The sequence below is a fragment of the Parasteatoda tepidariorum genome, chromosome 1, assembly GCF_043381705.1.
Source record: "Parasteatoda tepidariorum isolate YZ-2023 chromosome 1, CAS_Ptep_4.0, whole genome shotgun sequence".
Classification (NCBI taxonomy): domain Eukaryota; kingdom Metazoa; phylum Arthropoda; class Arachnida; order Araneae; family Theridiidae; genus Parasteatoda; species Parasteatoda tepidariorum.
In genome coordinates this window covers 33,149,725-33,176,172 of record NC_092204.1, presented here as the reverse complement: position 1 = coordinate 33,176,172, position 26,448 = coordinate 33,149,725, and the positions used below count along the sequence as shown (strand labels likewise).

General features: G+C 29.0%; 3 protein-coding genes across 6 annotated transcripts in view; 1 reads left to right on the top strand and 2 right to left on the bottom strand.

Moving 5' to 3' along the window:
- On the top strand, positions 1-10,786 carry LOC107442676 (Methyl methanesulfonate sensitivity 4; the record flags this gene model as incomplete). Its single annotated transcript, XM_071178524.1, is given in 7 exon segments — positions 1-18; positions 2,756-2,848; positions 3,059-3,177; positions 3,782-3,860; positions 5,118-5,233; positions 7,296-7,494; positions 10,625-10,786. Coding segments are annotated over 7 exon segments (771 nt in total), but the record flags the coding sequence as incomplete, so codon positions are not given.
- A 3,096-nt stretch (positions 10,787-13,882) lies between these two features.
- Positions 13,883-18,551, bottom strand: LOC122269243 (uncharacterized). Of its 3 annotated transcripts, XM_071178449.1 has the most exons (4): positions 18,373-18,514; positions 16,481-16,607; positions 15,162-15,363; positions 13,883-14,045 (listed from the first exon to the last, which is right to left on the bottom strand). In XM_071178449.1, exons 2-4 carry the CDS (start codon positions 16,573-16,575, stop codon positions 13,926-13,928), a joined length of 417 nt encoding a protein of 138 aa, XP_071034550.1. In that variant the 5' UTR covers positions 16,576-16,607; positions 18,373-18,514; the 3' UTR covers positions 13,883-13,925. The 3 variants fall into 3 exon arrangements, 2 of the variants coding, with proteins under 2 accessions (XP_071034550.1, XP_042897305.2); XR_011636372.1 differs by lacking the exon at positions 15,162-15,363 and having other exon boundaries at positions 18,373-18,551; XM_043041371.2 differs by lacking the exon at positions 18,373-18,514 and having other exon boundaries at positions 16,481-16,625.
- Positions 18,552-21,132: 2,581 nt separating this feature from the next.
- The window catches only part of LOC107442658 (adenylate cyclase type 10), a 75,654-nt gene continuing 70,338 nt past the window's right edge, over positions 21,133-26,448 (bottom strand). For both annotated transcript variants that reach the window (XM_043041379.2, XM_071178444.1), the window contains 3 exons: positions 25,897-26,024; positions 23,963-24,059; positions 21,133-21,323 (listed from right to left, as the gene is read on the bottom strand). In XM_043041379.2, coding sequence (XP_042897313.2) covers positions 21,167-21,323; positions 23,963-24,059; positions 25,897-26,024 — 382 coding nt within the window. In that variant the 3' untranslated portion in view covers positions 21,133-21,166. The remainder of the gene's footprint in view (positions 21,324-23,962; positions 24,060-25,896; positions 26,025-26,448) is intronic.

Below are 26,448 nucleotides of genomic sequence, written 5' to 3'. Positions count from 1 at the left end.
ACTGTTGAGAATAATGCAGTAAGTATTAAGTTTTCATTGCATTTGTTTTTAGTTAAATTTTATCTAAAGTAAGCAATAAAATTTATTTTTCATAATTTTACAGGGATGATTATTAATAGGTAATTAATTGTAAATGTTAGTTCAAAAAATTATGTTAAATATGAAATGTGTTGTATATAAATTGTTTTCTTAATATCGATTTTTTGCACTTAAAATTTTCGGGGTTTTTCACTTTGTGTCACAATCACCCTTGATTTTATTATATCTTTTAATTAAAAAGCTCTGCTACTGAAACATACTTATGTCATTTTTAATTCTATATGGATGAAAAGAGACTAGTGGGCTAAAAAATAATCCATGCTACCCTAATAAATTGAATTATATGTGAAATTGCAATTCTGGGAGTCAAATTATTAGGGTCGAAGCTGAAAAGTTATTTGTTTTTAAAACAACTGTGCTTTCATTAATGTGCCCTTATATGCAGTGTCACTTTCTTTATTAAAGATAAACTATTGATGACATTTTGGCATTGACTAAAAAACTAAGTTTACATATTCTCAATTTCATCATTGTGCAATCAGACTTATAAAGTGTTTTTTCCCTCCTAACTGAACAACTCTTCAAAATATTTCTCAATTGAATTTAAGTTTTTGTGAATTTCTTACAAATTAAGCCAAGTTACTTTAATCTTCAGCAGAAATCTTTTGACCATTCTTTTTAGTTTCAACTAATTCAAAGTTGGGTTGAATATATTCATCAAATGTTCTGATTAATGGAACAATACTGCTTCATAACATTTATGTTTATTAAGTAAGTTTAGCATGTTGATTTACATTTAGTAAGTTGCCTTTAATAGGAAAGTATTCTGTGCCATTTACTGAGAAAAAATCATAGGTCTCTAACAAAAGGTCTCTAAATATTTGTTATAGACATGCTGTGGTCAAAAAATTAAAAAAGAAAAAACTTACTTAATCCATTTAATTTGTGCAGTTTTGTAACCTACATAAACTAATAAGCGTAAGTATATCAAAAATATAGCACAGTTTGTTCACATGAATAATTTTGTTTTAAATTCTCATATTTGACTAAGCTCTAGAACAATTTTTTCTGCCTTTTGTTGCTAACACCAGGAAGGAAAATTGATGACCACATACTTGCATAATGTGTTTAAGTGTTTTATGTAATATAAATTTATCATTGGAACAATATTTAATGTTATTATCAGTTCTTCATTCAAGTATAAAATTGTGTCGTCTCAAATATTTCTCCCTCTTTAGAATAAAGTATTTGCTCATTGAGAATGAAATATTTGCTTGTTTGAATTTTAATTTAAATTCTACGAATATATGTTTATAATTTTTTCTGCATCACAATGTGAGAGTAATATTATTTATTTTTGAATTTTAAAATATAGATATCCGAAATTATATCTTTGGATTTAATATTCTTTATCTTTTTATCGCCTCATCTTCTTTGTTCAGAGATTGAATGCAAAAATTCTGTTTTAAAAATTTTGAGTTATGTTTTTAGCAAAATGCAGTTTAACATAAAGATTCTATTACGAATATCAGTATTGTAATCTGTGCAGCGCGCTGAAAAAAAGGACCACCCTGAATAACTTTTGATCTAATGATTGGATCTTCATGTTCTAGGACTCATTCTCATTGGTTTGAAGAGGTGACCTCAAATTTACTAATTAGTTTGTACAGACCATATTTTAAAATACGAAATCAGACACAAAAACATACTTTTTCTGAATTAACATGCCTTTTTTCGTCAGAATTGGATTTCTGATCCCCAAAATAATGCTGCAATGTGAGAAATATGGGTCCCATAGTTTGATCAGGGCAGTGATCCAAAAGTTGAACCTCTTAATATTAATTTTACTTTTTGCATATTTTGCCATATCTCATGATCTTTTTAAGCGAAATAAAAAATTTTTGCTCACAATTATAAAATTCATTTATTAAAAAATAATCCCATGCAAGAAAATAAATTTTAGTAAATATTTATTATTTTTTATCTCTTTATTAAAGAAAGTTTCTAATTGTAAGGTAAAATTTTTTTACTTAATTTTACAGTATGTAATTTTACGTGGCAAAATACGAAATCTGAGTGAAATCGGTTAATCGGAAATCAAACTTTAAATATATGACTTCTTTAAAATTTGATTTTTCAGGAACTATTCAAACAAATTTGCTTAAATTTTATATTTTGCCATGTAAAATTACCACATACTTTAAAATGATGTAAAATTTTATACCTTGCAATTCAAAATTTTTTCAACTATTATTTAATAAAATAATAGAAAAATAATAAATATTTACTATAAATTTATTTTTTGCATAGAATTATCTTAGAATAAGGCAATTTTATAATTATGTGCAAATTTTGAGTCTAAAGAGGTTACTCTCCTGACCAAACTTTGAGGACCGTATTACCCGGATTGCAGCTACCTGCTCTATTTTAGGATTCAGAAATCCAAATTTGTTGAAAAAAATTATGTTTGTTCAGAGAAAGTGTGTTTTTGTGTCTGATTTCATAACTCAGAATATCATTTTCTCTAATTAATCAGTATATTTGAGGTCACTCTCTTAATTCAGAAGTTGTGTTATCCCCTCTGATCAAAAGTTATTCAGGGTGGTCCCTTTTTTTTGGCGCTCTATGCATCTTTTTACTCTCACAAAACAGCACTCTTGTGCTTAATTGCTAAATAATAAAATGTTGAATAAATTAATTATTTTAAATATTACAGCTACTGAAAGAAGAGAGAGAAGAGTTTGAAAATAATTTAGTTGTACTTATACCAAATGAATCTTTTATTAAAATGGTGTTTGCATTTATGCAGGTAAGCCCTTTTCCTATTTTGAAATTAAACTCGCAAAAATTTCTGTACTTGATTGCTCTTGTATTTATTTGTTTTTATTACTAAAGCTTGTTTAAATTTGTCAAAATTCTATCTTTATTTGTTATGATGATTTATTATAATAATTATTACATTAATGAGTTATTTTCCTTTTTAATACCTTAATAACTTAAATTTCTGAATATATTTTAGAAATCAAAAGGAAAAGATACCAGTGAGACCATTCTTTCAGATTATATTGTTAACATACACACCATGTTTTCTGAAATGAAAATAACATGTATTATTTTAAAGTTGGATCAGTACATCAGGTAATTTTTTTAGAATTTTTTTATTGTCTTCATGTGTGATCATATATAATTTGATTTAATCTTAATTAATTTAAATTAATTCATTTGATTTATTCAAATAATATGTAAAATATATCAATTTAATAATATTTTTATATATCTGCTTACCTGTCTCTTTTAATTATATTTAGCAGATTATGTTATCGTAAAATGTTTGTTTTCCATGTGAAAATTTAAAATATATATATATATATAACATTCAAAAAATTTCTGGGTCATGAATAAAAGCTTCATTTAGCTTTAATCTTTATCTTTTATTGTTACATGTTAGTAAATTTTTAACTTTACTTTTTATTTGCTCATTTCCACTAAATATGTAAATTCTAAAAATTGATGAAAATAATCAAGTTTTTATTAATCTAAAGTATTTTTAACTGGTGACGTCTCAATGATATTTTAAGGTTTGTAAAGCTTTTTAAGGATGGTTTTTTATACGTATGATACTCATTTATCATATGTGTGGCCTGTATTTATGTGAAACTCCAGTGTAAAATTTTAAAAACTTTTAATCTAAAAATTCAATATGTTTTTCTGCAATACTTAATCTTCTTCATTGATTCTTCAGGTCGGTAAAAGAAAATGATTCATGTAGTGGTGAGTTAAAGAAGATTGTGAAACAAGTGTCGAAAATGGTAATTGAAGAGGTAAGTTCATTTTTTATTCAACATCTGATAAAATGTGTCAGTAATGTTTATTAGGTTAAAATATTTAACAGTAGTTTTAATGATCTAACTGGGCAATTAGAAAACATAAATATGCTGATAGAAATTTAGTAGTTTTTTTAAAAAAAAAAAAATAGTCTATAGACCAATTTTTAATAGAATATAGACCAACTGAGTAAAAAACTGAAATGAATATTCTATTTCAGTTTCAGTTATTTTTATTTATTTATTGTAGTGAATAATATGCTATAAAAATATATAAAATATAAATAAAACATGTTTTTATTTTAATCACTAGACAACTTGTAATTTAAGATGTATTTGTATTGTCCATGAAAACATATTGTGGTAGTGCACTTTTGAACTCATGGTATTGAGATAGTATGGAGCATACCATTTTATAAACAGCTTTATGTTTCCTTACAATGTGAATGACATATGGCTGAAAACTTAAAAAACTGTTGCCTTGTGTTATATTTGCTTTTATTGTAAATATTTTAGTAATATCGAACATAATTAATAAATTAATCAAATTTATATGTGAAGAAAACAGCTACCATTTCTTTATAAACATATCTAGTTTTGACTTTTCTAATCGTAAACAAATCCATAATAATAAGTGGAATTCATAATAAATATGAATTAAGATACTGGTAATAAATACAAGTTACACTATAAACATTAAAATTCTTATTTGTGTTTGTTTAATTGAACTAAGTTAGTGTTAGAATGTAAAGTGATCCTGTAACCTGCTTTTGGACAAGGGCTTATGGAGGTAGAAACTTCTAAATTTCAAGACATGATGGTGGCTTAGTGGTTTGATGTGCTTACTGCCTTTATCTTTGCATGAAGCCTATTCTTTTTGGATAAGTTGTTAGATATCCATCTGAAACTGAGTGGGCTTCAATATGCCATCACTGGGGATCTATCCCTGGTTCTTTACAATGATAGCTCAGTACCTTTTACTTTGCTATCAGGCTAGTAAGCTGTTATTAGTTGTGTAAAAGTTTATATGTTCTTTTTTTTGGTTGGTATTTTAAAATGATTAAAGGAAACTTAAATTAAATCTTTAAAATTAGTGTGTCTAAAAACTTTTCAAGTATTCAAGTCAAAGAACAGGTAAAGTTTATAATTCAAAGTTTTTGTGAAAGCTTTGCACATTTTTCTGAAGTGTTTAAATTTTGCATACTGTAATTTCATTGTAGGGAGTCACGTTAATGTTAGTTTTTCCTTTTACAGGCATTAGTTGAAGTTCAGTTGCAGGCAGCTGTGAATTTCATATTTGTCAATAGTATGAGAGAGTTTGGTGATTTGCTTTTTAGATTTACCAAAGCTATTGCTGAAGCTCCTCAAAAGTAAGTATCTGTTTCGTGATTTCTTTTATTGTTGTCATAAGGCCATTAAATTCTGCACATGGCACATGCAAGTTGATTAATATTTTAGTCAAAAATCATTCTGTAAAAATGCATCTTTGTCTGAAATATCTTTATACAAAATGTGAGTGAATAAAATAGCTTTAATCATCTTTATGTATTAAAAAACAAACAAACTATAATCTATTAAACAAATTATCAAGACCTACGCTAAGCATTCGCCACCTTGCCGAGTGCGATAAAATTGTTAACACAAAGAGAAAAATTGTATTTTAGCGAAGGATTTTTTTTCTACCGAGCAGAAAAAATATATTCCTCTCAATCCAGGAAAAAAAGATCAAAGGGAACTTTCTTGAACAAGTCCTGTATTTTTTTCTTGATTACACTAATTTCCGTTTGAAACGTGGCATAACCAATTATAATTAGCCAAAATAATATTAGCATAAGAAACAAGAGAGATTACATAAGCATAAGGCTAAATACCATAAAATGCATATTAATACGTGCGTTACTGTATCACCTGATATCATATGATGAAAATTTTTCTACAGTTTGTATTACTGAAAGATGCATGATATCATTGAACTATTTTTGCAGAAAATATATTTTTTTGTGACAATAACATCTCAATTAGGTGACAACAACATAATGTTGCTTCAGATTTATCCTTATGTTACTGCTCTAGTCTAAGAAGTAATCAAAAATTAACCCCTACCTATTCCTATTTCTTTCTCTTTTATTGCTCAATTACTCCTCCCCAATTGCAAATTGACTCTTGATTTGAATTGTAGTTTATGAAATAATTTCTATTTTGATTGGAAGTATTTTATGGGAAAAAATCAAACATAAGAAATTTTTAAGTTTTGCCTTGGGCTAAGAATTTTAAAAGTTGGCTAATGCTTTTGTTATTTGGCTAATTTTCTGGCTAATAATTTGAAGTCCTTAATGCGGGTTCTGGTTATATCACACATAAGATGCAGAATAGCCCTGTTGTTTTCTAAAAGAACAATTCAAAAAAAGAGAGATAATGCACTGACAACGGAATTTATTAATTATTTGTGGCATTTAGTACAGGTAATAATTTTATTAATAAAATTTGGTTTTTCATAGTTGAAAAGTATAGTTTAAGCTGTTTTGTTTTAGAGGTATAGCTATTTTATGTATGTTTGTGTTGTTTATTTTAATAGAAATCGATTTTGAAATAATATTTGTCTATTCAATGATATGTAGTTATATTGTATTATTTTTACTACTGATGTTAATAATTGAATACAGTAATTTTTTTGAAGAAAAAGATTTTATCTTCCTTTAAAAAATAAAAAAAATTACAGTATGAAGGTGGAATTTTATGTGAACAATCATCAATATCTTTTGCCAATATTTGTATTTATCCTTATCATTTTACTCGATTTGGACACATGTCTTAATGATGTGTTTATTTATTTACATATATATTGACTAATACATATGTTTAACTAATTTTTATTAGTAGTACTTCATTTATGTAACATTAGAGCTACACAATGGGCTATTGGCATTGGTCTGTGAAACATACCTGGGGATCATCCAAAGACGTACCTTCACAATTTTGATTATCTGCAGAAAGGATGGCTGCTTAGCTTTGGCAGCCTAGTGATCTGTGTGCAAAGTTGAGCACTTAGTTGATGCACAGTTTAACCAGAACAGATGCTACTCACCCTTGATCTCTTCGTGATCAAAGTAGTCACTCATCCGCTCACTGATCGCAGCCAGTAATGCTTGACTTCAGTGATTCGCTGAGAACCGTTTTTTATGATTAGTCAACAGCAGGACACTTAATTATTACATTCATTTATTTATAATATAAAGAATTTTCTTGCATATTTCTTTTTGCTTCAAATTAAAAAACTTTTTTGTGAAAAGACTTTTTTTGTGGTCAGTTATTTGTATTTTGGGAAGGAGGGTAGACAGGCAGATCTGACTTTTGTTGTTGATCTTTTTATAGTTGATCTTTTCTAGTTTATATTATCTTGTCCTTATATTACTATTTTTAATTGTTTAATAGGCAAGAGAAACAGAAGCAGAAAGATTCTGCCTTTTCTTGGTATGCGGATGGTGACACCAGTTGTCCTGTTAAACTGGACAAAGAAAGATCTAGCTTCATGAAGCTGTGGCAGCAGCAATTACAACAATTTCAAAATGTGGGTCCTGAAACTGCTGAAGCTATTGCTGCAGTGTATTCTTCACCCAATAGTCTAATAAAAGTAATGTGTTCATTTTTATTGGAAAGTAAGATACATGGAACATATTTAACTAGGGTGAAATTACATTTGTTGTGAATCTGCTAAAATAAAGCCACATTGAGCAGTTCTGTTTTAATAATTTATAATTTTATTATTGATTTTAGGAGCATTGTATTTAATTTACTTGTCAAAATAAATGTTTTATTAAATCCCCCTGTTACTTGGTATTAAATGCGCTAAGTAGCATATTGTATTTAATCTCTGTTGCAGAACATATATGTTCTAAAAACCAGAGCATGATTTCATTTTTTAAACTCAGTAGCCAAGTTTGCTAGTACTGAAAAACATTGGTAGCAAAACCCAGGAATTGTCAGTTTAAACCAATAGTCTGAGGCATTTTTTTGTAACTATAAAGATATTAATGCAGATTTTAAAATAATTGACTTGAGGAATCGAAATATTGAGTTTTCAATCAAACATAATTTTATTTTAATGCATACAAGTAGAAATCACAAAATTCAATAGTTCAAACTTAATAACTTAATCATATGCATGTTACATAAACATGATTTAAAGTGGGCCTGACAAGAGTTATTCTTCCTAAATTTTTGGAAATTTAGTCATTTTATAAAAAAGAAACTTAATTAACAACTTTACATTATAAATTTTTTATGTTGATATATTCAGGAGTTAAACATTCGTTTATCATTTTTAGCAAATGTAGTAACAAATCTTGTAGGTTTCAGTCTTTTGTGTTTTCACAATTATTGATTTGTCATATTTATCTGATTTTAAAAGTTATCAATTTCAATGAACAATGCAGTAATCATATGTTGAAATTTTTGAATGATGAATTCAGGGAAGATTTACTATATTTTGTAAAAAAATGTTAAGGGTCATGTTTCTTTTTTTTAATTTTTTATTTCAAGATTATAGTACAATTACAATTAGTTGAGTTACAGTAGTATTTTACAATTAGTTGATTAAGGAAGTCTTGAACTCAATTAAAAATTTTAATTTAATACTGGTGTGAGGGAATAACTAATTGATTATTATTATTTTAGGGCAACAGGACTATATAAAAATTTTCTGTACATTGATCCCAAACAATTATGAGTTAATCAATATTTCATTAAGAAAATTATATTGAAAATAGTTAAAATTTTCTGCTCTATATAAAGTAATTCTGAAATAAAATCCTTAAAAAGTGTGATTATTATTTTAAGAAAAGATATTTTGACAAAATGTAGAAAAAATAGCCTTCCTTCAAAGTTGTTTTGTTCTTAATTTAAAGATGGACAATTTCTTGAAGAATCTTTTAATCATATGATTAAATGCTCCCTGAAGCAGAAAGTACTTAATATTTCCCTGAAAAACCTTTTATATTCAAGCCATTATGAAAATTGAATGTACTGTTAATAGTTTTTGGTTCATTATATGGAGATTTATACCTAATTTGATATCAGCTTAAAATTATTCTCTCTCTTTTTTTTACGAAAATATTCATTATTTAAATAATAGTAATTAATGAGAATGATAATAATTTAATAATAATTAAACTTGCAATAATTTGACGATACCCACAAAACATTTTAATCATCAAATGTCTTGTTGCAAACCATTAAAATAAAATTCTCTTCCTGAAAGTTTATAAAAATATATTCTGAAGAATTCTTGATTTCTTATTAATTTATCTTGTACATTTCTTTTATTATCTTGTTATTTGTTAAAAAGTAAAACCTCTAACTTTTTATTTTGAAATGTTGGCTGCTATGCTCTGAAAAAGCATTGCTGCTGCTTGATGATCTTTGTATTTGAAGTTAAAAACAGTATTTAGTTGTTAGCACTCAGCATAGTTGTATTTTTTTTCTTTCATTTTAATTTTAAATTTCAGGTTCATAAAAAAGATTCTTCTACCTTATACTTATTTTTAATTAGAATTCATTGAAACTAAGAACAGTATTGAGTTTTTTCTGCTTTTTAGCGGATTTCCGCCTTTTTCACTTTTGTCTCTTGAATTTCAGCCTTATTATCAAAAACTCCGATTTTCTGAAAGTTTAAGGTTTTTTTAATAAATATTTCGCCTTTTCTGAAAATTCAGTCGTTGAAATAAAATAATTATATTTATTTCCGATTTGATATATGGATATAATATATCGAAAGATATATTGAAGATTCAAACTAGTACGTAGCTGCTAACCCTTCTACATATCTACTTATTTTAGCATTTACAAGCAGAAAATAAGATTTTCTTAATTTTTCCCCTTCCGCTAGATAGCTCGTATTTTAATTCAAACATCGANTTATATAATATATCGAAAGATATATTGAAGATTCAAACTAGTACGTAGCTGCTAACCATTCTACATATCTACTTATTTTAGCATTTACGAGCAGAAAATAAGATTTTCTTAATTTTTCCCCTTACGCTAGATAGCTCGTATTTTATATCAAACATCGATTTTCGTATTTACCTGATTTAAAAGTTGCGCATTGCGATTCTTATTCATGCGAGTTCAATATCGTTCATTGCATTTCTTATTTACGAGATTTAAAAATCCAATCTTGCGATTTGTATTGAGGCATTTTTAAAATTATATGTAAAGATTCTTATTCACGGCGAGTTTATCCAATCTTGTGATTCGTTTTTGCGGTTGTAATACTCAACATCTATTTTCGTATTTACACGCGATTTAAAAATTAGCCTTTGGATTCATATTCACGCCATTTAGAAATTATGCATTGTAATTTGTATCTACGTGATCTGAAAATTACGCATCATGATTTGTATTTTCACATTTTTGAAATCCAGTATCGAGTTTCATTCACGTGATTTTAATATCGTGATTTATATTCACGCGATTTTAAAATCCAAGATCGCAAATCTTGTAAAAAGTAATTTTTTTGTTGAATTAGTTCCTATAAATGTGGCAGTTTTTCTATCGACAATTATTGCTATATGTAGGCATTACAACTGGATGAGAATATGATGCTGATATTTTTGCTATAAATCATGATTTACTCGCATGAAAATTCAGCTTTTTTGCCTTTTGGCCAATCTCATCCCCGAGTTTATCAATAACAGTATTACTTCATAGTTGTATCTTCTAATTTTTATTTTTGTGTGTTTTAAGCAGTTCATATATTTCAGGCCTACAGAAGTTGTTCAACAGTTAAAGCAGCTGAGGGACTTTTACAAGATATTGTAGTAAGTACAAATGTTATTATTTTTCTTTTATATTTAAAATTAGGTATAAAAGCAATTTATTTTTCTGAAAAATTCACATTTCTTATTTAATTTTTTTTTCTTTCTAAATCATTGGAGATATTTCTGAGTCATACAAAAGTTTTACCTGTTTTCCATTGATTATTCAACATCGTCTTGGTAAATAACGATCTTACTCAACATCAAAAATCTTATTCAACTGCAATCTACATTCACATGATTCTGACACCAAATTCAAAAGGCAATCCTTTGAAGCTGAAATTTAGGTGATAATATTTTCACCAAGACGAAGTTGCAAATATTCATGTGTTTTCAAAATACATTTGAATGTTTTAGATTTGAACATTTTCTCTTTATTTCAGTTTCAGCTATTACAGCTTATGACATTAGACTAATTTTTTTTTGTTGTAGCTTTTAATTAAAATAATTTTTTTAAAAAGCATTTTTTGGCCATTATCATCTGATTTGTTTATATTTTTAAATGAAGAATTTCTTTCTACACCTTCTACTCTCATATCACATATGGTTTGTGGAAAGTCGATTAAAAAAAACTTTTTCTAAAAATAGTTTTATGGCAGTTATTGTAATCAAGTAAATGAAAAGATATATCAAAAAGGCCAGCAAGTAGTTAATACATGCTTTTCTTACAATATTCCCCATCTATGTGATTATGCAAGCATTGAAAAAAATCTGTTAAATATCAAGCAATTATAGCATAATTTGTATTTGCATGTCATTAACATATATAGTCGAACCTTGATCCATTGTTCCTGAATCTTGTTTTCCCTATGTATCGTATATGTATTGGTCCCGCCACAACTGCTTTTCTTATAATGTTAACTATACACATTTAGATTGTTTTATTAATTTTCATACATTTTCTAATCATTATTTGATATTTTAAGTTGAGCTGCATTCCTTGTTTTTTCGTATCTATCCTTTGTAATGAATGGCCCTTTGGGAAATGATAGATCTACGTTCCCCTGTGGGAGAATCGTGACGAAACGGCGACATTGTCGCAGAACGTTGCCGAGTTCTTGGCGGAAAAATTTTGGTTTTCTTTTCTGCTAAAATTTTCGAAAGATATCTTTTCTTCTGAATTATATTCTAAAGATGCCTTTCTCGCGCATCCGAGTGGAAAAAAATGCTTCTGCTTTTTTTATTTTAATTTCAGAGTAATAAAAAATGAAGAGTAATGAAATAAAAAAAAATTGGTTTTCTTTGCTGCAGAAATTTTCATTCTGTTTTTTATGCAGTTATTATTATTGGTTTCCACATAATTTTTAAATCTAATATTTTCAATACGATATAATTTAGTACAACAACTGAATCTCGAAATGAAAACATGCTTTTAGTAACTACTTTTCAGGGATGAGATTCTTTCGCGGATTTCCGCTTTTTTTTAGATTTTTCCATTTTTCCCGCTAATTTCCGCAGAAATTTTTTTGATTTTTGAGCCAGTTAAAATATTTTATGAGGAATTTAATTTTCCGCTGAGCGAAAGCATTGAAGTCCTCATTCCTCCCTCTGAATTTTCTCAAAAAATCATTTCCTTGGGATAAAACTGGTTGACCTTTATACAGGGATGAGATTTTTTCGCTTTTGCCTTTCAAATTTCAGCCTTTTTATCAAAAACTCGGATTCCCTAAAAGTTTAGTTTTTTTTTTAAAAATAAATATCCCATTTTTTTTTCNTAGATATTTTCTGATTTTATGCATGTTTACAGGACTTAGGATTGTTTTAATGAAAATGACTGAGCATTTTTAGGAAGAAATACTATGTGATATTTGTACAAATTTTATATTATTAGAAATTTTATTCTTATACTTTTGTGGTAACATGTTATAATCTAGTTTATATTTACTTAGAAAACATCTATTTTTATACTTTTAATTTATTACTTGAAATGATATCTATCTAGGTTAAATTTCAAAAGTGTACAAGTTGTAAAAAATTATTTCTTAAGAACCTTGTTTTCAAAGTAATACTTATTTTTCTACATATTTTATTCCTGATTTTTACTCCATTTAAGATTTTTTTTAATGTAAAAAAGAAAAAAATGTTGTTTGCTTGAAATAATTTTATTATAGTTTCATAAAATTATGTATGTTATTTGTACAAAGATTTCATTTCGCTTTTTTAATTATTGTTTTAATGTCTTGTTTAATCGAGTTCCAGAGCTTTTTTTTCCATTTAATTTTAGTGTAATTATTGAAAATATCATTTAAAAAAAAAAACACTTTTCTGTGTAAAGAATTGTTGGAGTTTTTAAATTATTGAAGTATATCAGAGTAATTTTTAATGTAATATATTTTTTGGTAAGAAATTGAGAAACAGCATTTTTTAAAATAAAAATATTCAGCTGGAGAGTAGACATTACATTTGCATGTGGTAACAAGGTAATCACAAACAATTTTTTTCGTACCTTTTTCGTAATTGTATTAGTTATCTTGTATTAGACTTTTATTCTTATATCAGGTGTTCCTTATACTTGATACAGTTACATTTGGAAATATTACCTTATACTATATCAAATATATACTATATATTTGGAAATGTTCCTTATACTATATACAGTTACATTTGGAAAAATTACGTTAATCATTATATTGCCAAAAACATTATGAAATGTTTTTGGCAATATAATGATTAACGTAATTTTTCCAAATGTAACTGTTTTACTTAAAACAAACAGTTTAGTTTCTAGCAGTTACACTAAATAACAGCACAATATATAAATATGTTCTCCTAAGCAATTTGAAAATGGATCTTATTATTTTACATCAAGCTTTTCAGTTTGTTACATCAACTTAAAAGTGTTTAATTTTGTTTTAAATTTGCTACAAATAATTTTTTTTTACTCTGAGCCTTATTATTAAATTATGCTAAAGTTTCTGTACAATTAAGAATTTTAAACAGCACGTTTAATGTTTTATTTCATGTGTACAGTTAAAAGTGTAAAAATCTTAGTTGAAGCAAGTTTCAGCTGAATGTTCTTTTATTTTATCTATATTATTATTTATTCTAGTAAGTTTCCCTTTTGTTTCTTAATCTTTATATTTTTACTAGTCTTGATAGATGAGAGGTATCAATAAGGATTATAAAATGTATAATATATAGAAATTTATTGCTAAAAAAATTCCTTGTTTTAATTGACTCTTTATTAAATTAAAGTTAATAATAAAATTCAAATAAAATATTTTACTGATGTGAAAAAAGCCAGCATTTAAGCTCTTAATATTCTACACTTTTCCATGACAGATTGAAATTTTTTATTTACATTTTTAGCATCCTCTTCTAATATTGGGACAAATTTCTTTATAGCACTGGTTACTTTGTCCAGATCCTAGAACATATATTTGAAATATAATAATGGAGTAATATATTTCAATTTACAAAAATTGTATATTTTAAGTAACTCTCAGGTATGTAGTAACTTATTAAAATGATTAAAAATATTTTATAGACATATAAATTCAAAATATTTTCATTGAAGTCCTTTACTTTTAGATTGAAATCAGATATAATGGTTTATATGGCACGACCCTGAATAACTTTTGATCTAATGATCGGATTTTTACGTTCTAGGTCTTAATTTTAATGGCTTGATGGGGTGACTTCAAATATGCTAATTAATAGGTACAGACAATATTTTAAGTTACGAAATCAGACACAAAAACGTACTTTCTCTGGATAAACTTGCCTTTTTTTCAAAAGATCCGGATCTCTGACCCAAAAAATAAAGGGGGTAGCCGCAACCTAGGAAATATGGTCAATATAATTTGGTCTGGAGAGCGTTCCAAAGTTTGGATATCTTGATGTTAACTTTTTGTGTATTTGCCATATCTCGAACTTTTTCAGCGAATTGAAAAATCGTATCACACAACTATAAAATTTGTTTGTCCAAAGATAGTTCTATGCCAATAATAACCTTTAGTAAATATTTATTATTTTTATTATATTAATTAATAACATTAAAAATTTTTTTAATTGTAAGGTATACAATTTTTACATCATTTTAAAGTACATAGTTTTCAATGGCAAAATGCAAAATTGGAGTTAAATCGGTTGACTAGTTTTTGAGAAATCGATTTTTAAAAAAGTCATACCATTAAAATTCGATTTCTCAGAAACTATTAGACTGATTTAACTCAAATTTTGTATTTTACCATGTAAAGTTGAAGGAGTAGTCGCAATCTTGGCAACATAGTTCCAATAGTTTGGACAAGAAAGCAGTTTAAAGTTTACTAAACATAATGTTAATTTTAATCTCGAGAAATGTTTAAGCACATTAAAACATTTTTGTACACGATTATAAAATTTGTTTATCTAATTATAGTTCTATGCAAAAAATAATTTTTAATTAATATTTATAGAGGTAACGTTCTTTATAAACTTTTTCTCATAAATATAATAAGAACTGTTGTTAGTGAAGTGCCTTTATCATTTTATTTGATCTTACTTTGGATATGTAACGCTTAATTTCTGTCATTTCAGCTACTGTATAAATTAGGCACTTTTCTTCTATTTTGGTGATGTCTGTTGTAATTCGCCAAAGATAGCCATCAAGTGCCCAGTAGTTATTGAGTTGGATGTTAGTCTGTAGTTTTGCAGCTCTTTTCTCCCATGTTTCGGCAGCCTTTTCCATTTTACGATTTTTACACCTTTTAATATAATTTTAAAAATATTTTAGTTTTGTTTTGTAACATCCAATGTCTTAAAAAGAAATCCTTAGCATAGTTTTAATAAATAAATATGTGTGATTTTTGAAATTGCATCTGATGCTAAATTAATTTTTCACAATTTGGGTTCTAAGCAGTTTTATTTCTAACCTGTACAAACCACGCATTTATTAATATGAATTTGGTGGCATTTACATTTACTTTTGTAGAATGTAAGGGCATTGGTTTCATTGGATGGAAACCTTGGCAATCCTGTTAAGCTTAACCAGAAATTCAGATATTTTGAAATTCCAATATAAACAGACATATCTTTGATATTGGAATTTTAAAATATCTTTTTTTTTTGTATTCAATATAATTAGAAAAGATATACAGATATAAAATATATATTTTTGTGGAGTTTAATTTTTTCACATAACGATTATCAAATTCAACCTAATATTGTCTTTAAGTAGATACAACAGTGAGAAATTTTTAACATAATTTTAATTATTTATATTAAGATGTGGGATCTATGAAATCGCAACTGATGATAAACTAATTTTCAACATCTATGGTTCTAAGCAGTTTTATTTCTTGCTTTGTAAGAACTCAGTGTTTGTTTATAATGGCTGATGAACTGTAGTGGCTTGTATTGACTTAGTGGCATTTGCATTTATTTCTGCAGAGTGTAAGGAGTATTATTCAAAGTATTATTTATATTTGTTTCCATTAATCAATTAGTTGTGCTCGTCAATCATTAAATTATCTAAAATAAATTATCTAAAACAAATAAAAAATAAATAAATAAAACATACCAATGAAGCATAAGAAGCATCAATATTATAGCACATAGAAATTTAAAGGATATTTTTGATTCTACCTGTATTTATTATTTTTTCATTTATGCATGTGGATTTTACAGACAAAATTATGTTGACTCCTTGCTTGTAGAGCATAGTATATTTCAAAAAAGTGTTTATTTTTGTTTAGCCTAATTTTTATGTATGTTCAGTATTTATAAACTAATATTATTACTTTTTTAACCTTTAGAATACCATGCATTTAAGTTAAAAGTATGAAATAAAAATATTTTTTGGAAATAATTGAAATGTCATACCATGTAGACATTTTTGCACACAAGCAAAATGCTCTGTCATTATATTTTGGATGGGTTGGCATCGTCTTGCACTGTTTGGCATATTCATTACACATTTGAATCTTGTCATCTGTGATTTTATTTTCAGCTAGAAATTTTTTTTAATTAAGGACTTTTTAAATAAATAATTTTATGTACGGATAAATTTTAGTAAATTTCTAAGTAATACTCATAGCTCCCTTAATATTTTTTAGTGTTCGAGCAGAAAAGTATGTTGTCTTATAATTTTACTAAAATATAGCGCATGCTCACTATCTTGTTAAGGCTTGTTCAAATTATTTACAGGGTGTATCGTAATCACCTCTCTTAATGTATATATTTTTTAAATATCAAAAATAAAGTAACAAAATACATTAGCGATCATTAATTAATATTTAAGTAAAGAAAAAAAAACTGTTGAAATTTATCAAAGCCCTTGTGAGAAAGGTATATCAAATTCTCTTAATACCAAATGAAAAAGGGAATTATATGAATTTCCTCTGAGTTTAATCAAACAGTTATGTATAAAAATAACTATCGTGAATTCATAGTAAATTACTCCCTAAAAATTGTGATTTCTTATGGAGACAGTGTTATTGAAAAATAATAATAATGGTAAAGAAAATATTGTATGTACCAAGAAAATCATCCTAAATTGTTGGACTTACTGTATATCTCGGTGTGTAAGTCAACATTTTAATCTCCAAATATTTTAATCCTTAACGAAAATCGGGGGTTGATTTATACACCAGTAATAAAATTACATTCATTGTTCATGATATATCGATGCATTATAAACAATGTGATAGATATGAATAACTATTTACCCTTTTCAAAAACTATTTTAACTATATATAAAAAATTTTTTATTTTATCTCTTTACATAAAATCGATATTTTTAGAAACAAAGTTTTAAATTAAGTTGAGAAGAAAAAAATAATAAGAAGAAAAGTTCAGATATTTCATTCAAAAGTATTTAAAAAACTATGAAACAATGGAAACTTTTAAAACATGCCATAAAGTTACAAATTTAAAGATTGAAAATATCTATGTTGGATTCGATAGCATTAGCAGTTTCGTTATACAGACTACACTCTGCAGTGGGTTCTACTTCATCCTCTGCCGAGTCCCACAAAAAATCTTCACCCCAGGCAAGGAATTCGAACTATAAACGCATTTCAAAAGATTTGTCAATAACATTTTAATCCACATTTTTCCTCACGTCTAGTAAGTATCATTTGACACATGACGTCTATAGGAACAGCGAGGAAACTTCTTGATTTCTTAAGTATGTGAAATTGAGACAATTTTATATAAATATTTTTTTATGCCTTTACATTTTAGAAAGTTTTATATATGTAACATAAAAACCTTCAATTAATCTTTTTATATTAGTTATATTCTGAATATCCTTTTATTTTATTAATCTAATCTAAATGCTTTCTCACACTTTTAAATTCACATCCTGTCCTTAAAACTATTTTTGGCTCAACTATACATTAATTAAAAGCAGGACATTTCCCCCTTTAATCTTCGTGGGAATCACTCGACCTATTTCATAAACCAATAGTAATTTCTAAGATTTCCCGGAATAGAGACATTTACGGATTTTACTTTGCTAGATTTTCCCTAACATACAACCGAAGAGCGGAACTTTTCGTACACACTTTCATGACTGCTCTGTCTAATAATTAATAAATAAATTTTGTACCCTCCTTCCCGGCCTAAGACCTGTTTAATCCTTCCACTCGGCAACGACTTTATATATATATATATATATTTTCAGTGTTAGACTTATAAACCCGATATACCAGAAATTTGATATCTCGTAATCAAAAATAGGGAAAAAATCATGATATTTATTAGGAACTTACTTTCTTCATTTAGTGTTTTGACGAGTGCAATGTAGTAGTATATTTGAGCAATGACATCATCGCTTTGTAAAACTGCGTCTTGAAGCTGATTCACTATCTCCACGCACTTATCAAAGCTATAACAAAAATGTATGAATTAAAAACGAATCCACTGGTTCTGATTTATGAGTAAACACGCTCTAAAGTAATGTCTATAATAATTAGTTTTATTACACTTATTTTCTTTCGCAAGTTAATCAGATTTATTAACTTTATGTAGTTATTGATTGATACTTATATATTTTGTCTGTTCCATTGCCCACATACTTATTTTCAGAATTTTTGCCAAAAATTTACTAAAATTTATTTATTTATTTATTGTTGGAAAAAATAAAACTACTATAAAAGTCTGACAAATCAATATTGAAGAAAAGTAGTGTTGTTTCTGATATCCCTTGCCAATACCAGCAAGCCTGCTTGTTGAAATCAATCGAATTTAAGGTAGGGTGTGTTTCTTGTTTTTCAGTAGAGCCATCTACGGCCACACACAAGTCACAGATCATTTATAGGACGTACCCATTCATTCATCCACAGATCGTAATTTTGACCTGAACCAGAGAACAATCAATCTCCAATTCAGTACTCTCAGAGGTATGATTTGTTATAGGAACATGAAGAACATTGTGACCCGTCAGATTTAATGTGCACCAATCACCGTTTACTACACCGGTGATCGATTGAACTCACGTCCTTCCGAACATGAGCCCAATGCCCTACCAACCAGGCTATTCCTGCCCCGAAGGTGAGAGCAAAAACACCAATCCTTTTTGATTACAGGTTAAAACTTGAAGATTTTTCTAATAATTGTCTTTCAACTTTCTTCCCAGTTTTTTTAATTTACACTGACAATCAGATTTCGATATTTTATCCAACTTTGATCAATTCCTCAATTCGTAATATTTCGATAATGTTTTTTTTTTTTTAAGCTTAAAATTAATACCAATGTATTTGCTCTTTTGATTGCATTTCTGGAAAGGATTCTAAAAACATATATTAAGCGCTATGATTACAGTATATTATTCAGGTAACGATGATTGGCTTAATATTAGATCGTCGATTTATGAATTGTTTTTGTCAACTTTAACAGTTTATAATGTGACTTTGGCTAAAATTTTTTACCGTTCTTTTTCTTTTGTTTAAAAGTTATTTATCTGATCAGCTTCATTGCAAGCACTAAAAATTTTAAAGACACTTCTTAGAAAATTAAATTTTATTGAATAGAAATTGGTCCAAAATTATGAGCACGAGTTCTTACGTGGAACTGAGGCATCGCCGACCACCTGAGACATTAATAATGTATTTGGATCTAGTTTTAGTTGGTTTGAGAGGACGCTATATTGCTGAAGAAAAAAAATAATTCAAAATATCATGGGGCGAACAAATTATTCGAAGATAACTTCCCTTTGCGTAATCCTCCCATAATTTGATTTTTTCTTGATAGTTCGAAAATTTCTTCGCAATATTTGAAATTTCAAGGTTTACTCTAGATTGGCCTGAACTCACTTTTTCTGTACTTCAAATTATTCATGGAAATGAAAGAAAATTTGAGATGAAAAGTTATGGCCTCCTGTTGTCAGTGATTGGTGCACTAGTGCAGGCGTGATTTTCTATGATGTGTTGCTCATCGATCACAATTTACAATACCAATACTATACTTAAACTAACTATCAAAGTGATTAAAATACACAAAGAAGAAATAGCAGCCTACATTGGCTGACATATGGGTCATTCTCACGAAAACTGTCATTTTTCAGTTCATAAAATCCCAAAAAAGTAAAGTGAANGAAACGAATAAAAAATGAATTAAGAAGTACAATGCTTCAAGAGAGATTAAATAGTTTGTCGCTGATGTCCATAGAATGTGATATTCTCAATACCATAGATTTTGAAGAAGTGATTAACGATTTTGCTCATCTTAAATCTAGAAGGGTACCTTTGCAATCAACATAGAATTAATCTAAGGATTTTAAGTTAAGCGAGTTACTTTTGTAGATTATTTTTTATATTTCCTATTTTTTTATAGCTAGTAACTAAATAAAAATAAATTTAGAACCTTGTTTGTCTTTCTTTATCTATTGTAACTAAATAGTGTTTTCTCAAGGTCATAGGGGCCCCATGATCCTAATGTGCCCAGGGCCTCAAATAGTTTAAAGACGGCCCTGGATTCGATAATGTTAGCAGTTTCGTTATACGGACTACACTCTACAGTGGATTCTACTTCATCTTCTGCTGAGTCCTACAAAAAATCTTCACCCCATACAAGGAATTCGAACTATAAACACATTTCAAAAGATTTGTCAATAACATTTTAGTCCACATTTTTCCTCACGTCTAGTATCATGTGACACATGACGTCTATAGGAACAGCGAGGAAACTTCTTGATTTCGTAAGTATGTGAAATTGAGACAATTTTATATAAATATTTTTTTATGTCTACATTTAAGAAAGTTTTATATACAGGGTTATTCATGACTAATACTATAACGCTTCGAAACCCTCCGGGGTTTCGAAGCGTTATAGTAAAAAAAACGAAGACGAATATGGCAAAAAAGAACATATGAAATTATTCCGAAAGTATTCAAGTTTTAATTTAAGCAGTTGCCGGTAGATGTCAGTAACATGTACCAGAAAGACAGTTGTAGTAAAGAAAAAGGGCGTTTACAGGCGAAGGGAATTATGAATAACCCTGTATACATATTTTTTTTCAGTGTTCGATTTATAAACCCAATACACCAGAAATTTGATATCTCGTAATCAAAAATAGGGAAAAATCATGATATATATTAGGAACTTACTTTCTTCATTTAGTGTTTTGACGAGCGCAATGTAGTAGTATATTTGAGCAATAACATCATCGCTTTGTAAAACTGCGTCTTGAAGCTGATTCACTATCTCCACGCACTTATCAAAGCTATAACAAAAATATATGAATTAAAAACGAATCCACTGGTCTGATTTATAAGTAAAACGCTCTAAAGTGATGTCTATAATAATAATTAGTTTTATTACACTTATTTTCTTTCATAAGTTAATCAGATTTATTAATTTTATGTAGTTATTGATAAATAGATACTCATATATTTTGTCTGTTCCGTTGTCCACATATTTATTTTCAGATTTATATTTACAGATTTTTTGTCAAAAATTTATTAAAAAATGTTTTTCTATTTATTCTTATAAAAAATAAAATTACTATAGAAATCTGACAAATCAATATTGAAGAAAGTGAGTGTTGTTGTTTCTGATGCCCCTTGCCAATACCAGCAATCCTGCTTGTTGAAACCAATCCAATTTAAGGTAGAGGGTGTGTTTCTTGTTTTTCAGTAGTGCCATCTACGGCCACACACAAGTCACAGATCATTTATAGGGCGTACCCATTCATTCATCCACAGATCGTAATTTTGACCTGAACCACAGAACAATCAATCTCCAATTCAGTACTCTCAGAGGTATGATTTGTTATAGGAACATGAAGAACTTTGTGACTCGACAGATCTAATGTGCACCAATCACCGTTTACTACACCGGCGGTCGATTGAACTCACGTCCTTCCGAACATGAGCCCAATGCCCTACTAATCAGGCTATTTCTTCCCCGAAGGTGAGTGCAAAAACATCAATCATTTCTGATTACCGGTTAAAACCTGAAGACTTTTCTAATAATTGTCTTTCAACTTTCTTCCCAGTTTTTTTTAATTTGCACCGACAATCAGATTTCGATATTTTATCCTACTTTGATCAATTCCTCAATTCGTAATATTTCGATAACGCTTTTTTTATTTTTAAGCTTAAAATTAATACCAATGTATTTGCTTTTTTAATTGCATTTCTGGCAAGGATTCTAAAAACACATATTAAGCAGCTATAGTATATTATTCAGGTAACGATGATTGGCTTAATATTAGAAATCGTCGAGGATGAAATTTGTAAATTGTTTTTGTCAACTTTAACAGTTTATAATGTGACTTTGGCTCAATTTTTTAGAGTTCTTTTTCTTTTGTTTAAAAGTTATTTATCTGATCAGCTTCAATGCAAAAACTGAAAATTTTAAAGACACTTCTTAGAAAATTAATTTTATTGAATAGAAATTGATCCAAAATTATGAGCATGAGTTCGTACGTGGAACTGCGGCATCGCCGACCACCTGAGACATTAATAATGTATTCGGATATAGTGTTAGTTGGCTTGAGAGGACGCTATATATACCGCAGGAGAATTTTTAAGTACGCAGCGTAGTTTCAATTGCTGAAAAAAAAAATCAAAATGCGAACAAATTATTGGAAGATAACTTCCCTTTGTGTAATCCTCTCATAATTTGTTATCCTCTTGTTAGTTAGAAAATTTCTTCACAATATTTCAAATTACATGGTTTACTCTAGATTCGCCTGAACTCACTTTTTCTGTACTTCAAATTATTCGTGGAAGGGAAAGAAAATTTGAGATGAAAAGTTATGGCCTCCTGTTGTCAGTGATTGGTGCACTAGTGCAGGCGTGATTTTTTTATGATGTGTTGCTCATCGATCACAATTTACAAATGAAATATACTTAAACTAACTATCAAAGTGATGAAAATACACAAAGAAAATAGCAGAAGGGCCGGGATAGCCTGGTCGGTAGGGCGCTGGGCCCATATCCAAGAGGTCGTGAGTTCGATCCTCGCCGGCCGAAGACTCCCCGTGTAGTAAATGGTGACTGATGCACGTTAAATCTGTCGAGTCTCAAAGTCCTCCATGTTCCCACAACAAATCAATACCTCTGGGGGTACTGATCCAGGAGTTTCCTTGTCTTCTGGATTGGGTTCAAAATTACAAGGCTACGGAGTTGAACGTAAGTAGTCGTAAACCCATGAAATTGGGTCGGCTGTTCAACGACGGTTATAAAATAAAAAAGAAAATAGCAGCCTACATTGGCTAACATATGGTAATCTGTTTCATTTCATGGCCTTGTCAAACAGATAATTGCACAAATGATGGCAAAGCTGCTGTACTGCCATCACTGTCTGCCACTTCTTTTGAAATTTACACAATTTTTTAATAGGAAAACAATCTAATTCCGAAAATTTTGTCATTTCATCCACTTTGATCAGTGATGGCTCTGGTCATAGAGCGTTCGCCTTCCAAAGAGGTGAACCGGTTTCGAACCCAGAGATGACTTGTCGATACAAATTCCGCATTCGGCTTGTACCGACCACAGTGCTGAGGTAAAATATCTTCTGTGGTAGACGGATCATGGGTTAGAGTCCCCTTGTCATCAGGCTAACCGTGGGAGGGATTCATGGATTTCTTCTCCATGTAACGCAAATGCGTATTAGTACCATGAAAAAAAGTCTTCCACGAATTAAAATTTCTTCCAATACTTGATCCAGGAGTTCCCTTGTCTTCTGGATTCAGTTCAAAATTACAAGGCTACGGAGTTGAACATTAGTAGTCGTAAACCCAAAATTAGGTCGGCTGTTTAACGGCGGTTGTAAAATAAAACAGTTCTATTAATTTTCTGAAATAAATTTTCAAGCGTAGGTTTATTCTAAAACATGTTCAAATTTTCAACTTACTTCTGCAGATAATCGTATATCAAAGCCATGAGACCCAAGATACGAGACAAGGCTTTTTGATTTTTTACAATTTTCATCAATTCATAAGCCTTACGTCCTATCAAAGAAATGACATAAAATTTATTTTATTTAAGTAATAATGGTACACAATAAATAAATTATACAATCTTCATTCTTCCATAGCACAATAGAACCGAAGCATATTATTTCTGTTTAAACGTGCCTTACATTTTTAAATTATAATTAACATTTAGAGCTACACTGATCTCCAATAGTTAAGTATATTTGATGTTTACTTGAATATTTAAGGAAAACTAAGTCAGAATCGTTGGAAATTTTATATGCAGGTATAATATGGCTATACCATAAGAAAACAATGCAAAAGATTGGTTTTAATCGCTTTTGTTATCTAAAGAAACGTTTTGAAAGAAAATAGTGCAAACTATTAGTTTATACTTGAACGAAAAAAAAAATTAAAATAAATAGGCTATTTGACAATTTAATATGGTGTTTTATCACTTTCGTTAGTTATGTATGTTGCACGATTATTTCTCTTATACTCTATGAGGTATGGATAAGTTGTATCCTCAAAGGGTTCTAAGCATTACGGAGGGCTTTTTCAATTCTGTCGCGTAAGATCAGTAATTCGTATGCCACGCACATTTCACTAATTCTCAACGAAATTAAGATCAAGAGAGTGAGTAGGCAGATGCATGCGCTGAATATTTTGGCTTTTTCAGAAAAGTTTTCGACCAAGATCAAACGGTTATAAGACACGCTATCATCCTTGTTCAAAGACTTGGTCTCTACCTTTCAGAAGAAACAGACTCCGTATCTGAAAGATGTATGTCTATGTACTTCTAGCATTGTGCCGACCAACACCGTGACCCCCCTAATGTCTTTCCGTGACATTTCTTGCTTGAAAACGTGTCCCACGTTTTCTCTATATCATTAAGTGACAAGAATCAGAGTTCGTCACTGAACATAATTTTGACCCACTGCTGCGAACTCCGATGTTTCAAATGCCTTATCAAGCTGTCTGACATATTGACCAGAATGTCTGAGTCTCCTATAAGCTGTTCGTAATCAGAAACTGAGCGGTGAACTGAGTTCTCTGGTTCAACTGTGTCTCTGATATCGCGCAATTATTGCTAAATATGGGTCTTGATGATCAGTTGTTACTCTTGATCGACCTAAACAGGTAGTTGCTAACAATTTCTGTACTTTAAAACCCTTATATTGTCTTGAAATCACACATTGAGGCAGATTCAGAATATGAGACACCGGTTTGAAATCATCCACAATTCACGATTCCAATTATTTTTCCATTTGAAAACATGTCCATTTGGTATTTTCGTCGAATTCTTCAGCCTTTTTGATCGCTTAACTCATTCTCCAGCACAATTGCACGTAACCTACCTGATCTCCACATGGCACGTGAGTTGGTTTCTTACTCATTTTGACGATGTGAAGACCTCAGAAACAAACAAATGTAAATAATCACTGTAAAAAATGTTGGTGCGTAGTTGCCACCATGTTGAGGTAAACTAAACTCTTTTACAGTGCATGTAGTCACGATTTTTTAATTACTTTTTTCTCTGCTATGGTTTTATTTATTCACTGACAACACATATTTCATGCGCATTATGGCATATTATGACAACATTGTAACTCCAATGTAAAACTTCCTTATTTGTTTAACGATATAATGTTATTTTTAAAAAAAAAAATGGTTCAAAAATTCCATGGTTCTACTTGAAAAAAGAATTTGTTTAATTTCATTTTGAAAACTGACTCAATTTTTAGTAATATATAAATTATTTACTAATTCTTTCGAACAATTGTCAATTTACATGTATACATCAATTTACAATTAGGCAAAAGTTGGAACAAAAAGATTACTACAAAACATTCATCTTCAATTTAGTACTTACCCAGTTCCTCAGCTACTTCGAGTTCTGCTTTCTCTAATGAAAGTCGTATGATTGTTATAAAAGCTTTAGCTACAACATTGATTTCTGTTATGTCTAACACAGGATAATCGATGAGTCGCCGAAAACATCTGAGAAAATATATAAGTTACAATAAATGTATGAAATACGAAATTCTATGGAATGCCTAGTCATTTTATAGAATGCCAAAAATTGAGCGGCTAAATATGAAATGATTAATGTTTCACACGATGCCTAGGTATTCCATTAATGACGTAAGGCATGAAATAATGAATATTTTACGAATTGCGAAGGCTGAGCCGTGATTGCTCAGGGGATAGAGCGTTCACCTTCCATTGAGGTGAACCGGGTTCGAATTCCAGCGATGGCTGGTCGATACAAATTCAGCACCCGGATTTCATCGACCGCAGTTCGAGACGTAAAATATCTTCAGCGGTAGACGGATCATGGGTTTGAGTTCACTTCCCGTCAGGCTAACCGTGGGAGGTTTTCGTGGTTTACTTCTCCATGTAACGCAAATAAGTTGCTTGCTTA

Excerpts from the sequence above, each read along its gene's own strand:
- LOC122269243 (XM_071178449.1), bottom strand. The coding sequence starts at position 16,575 with ATGTGTAATGAATATGCCAAACAGTGCAAGACGATGCCAACCCATCCA. Across the intron at positions 15,364-16,480 it reads TGTGCAAAAATGTCTACATG|GTGTAAAAATCGTAAAATGG; the intron begins GTATGACATTTC and ends TTATATTAAAAG. Across the intron at positions 14,046-15,161 it reads TTAAGCGTTACATATCCAAA|GATCTGGACAAAGTAACCAG; the intron begins GTAAGATCAAAT and ends TATATGTTCTAG.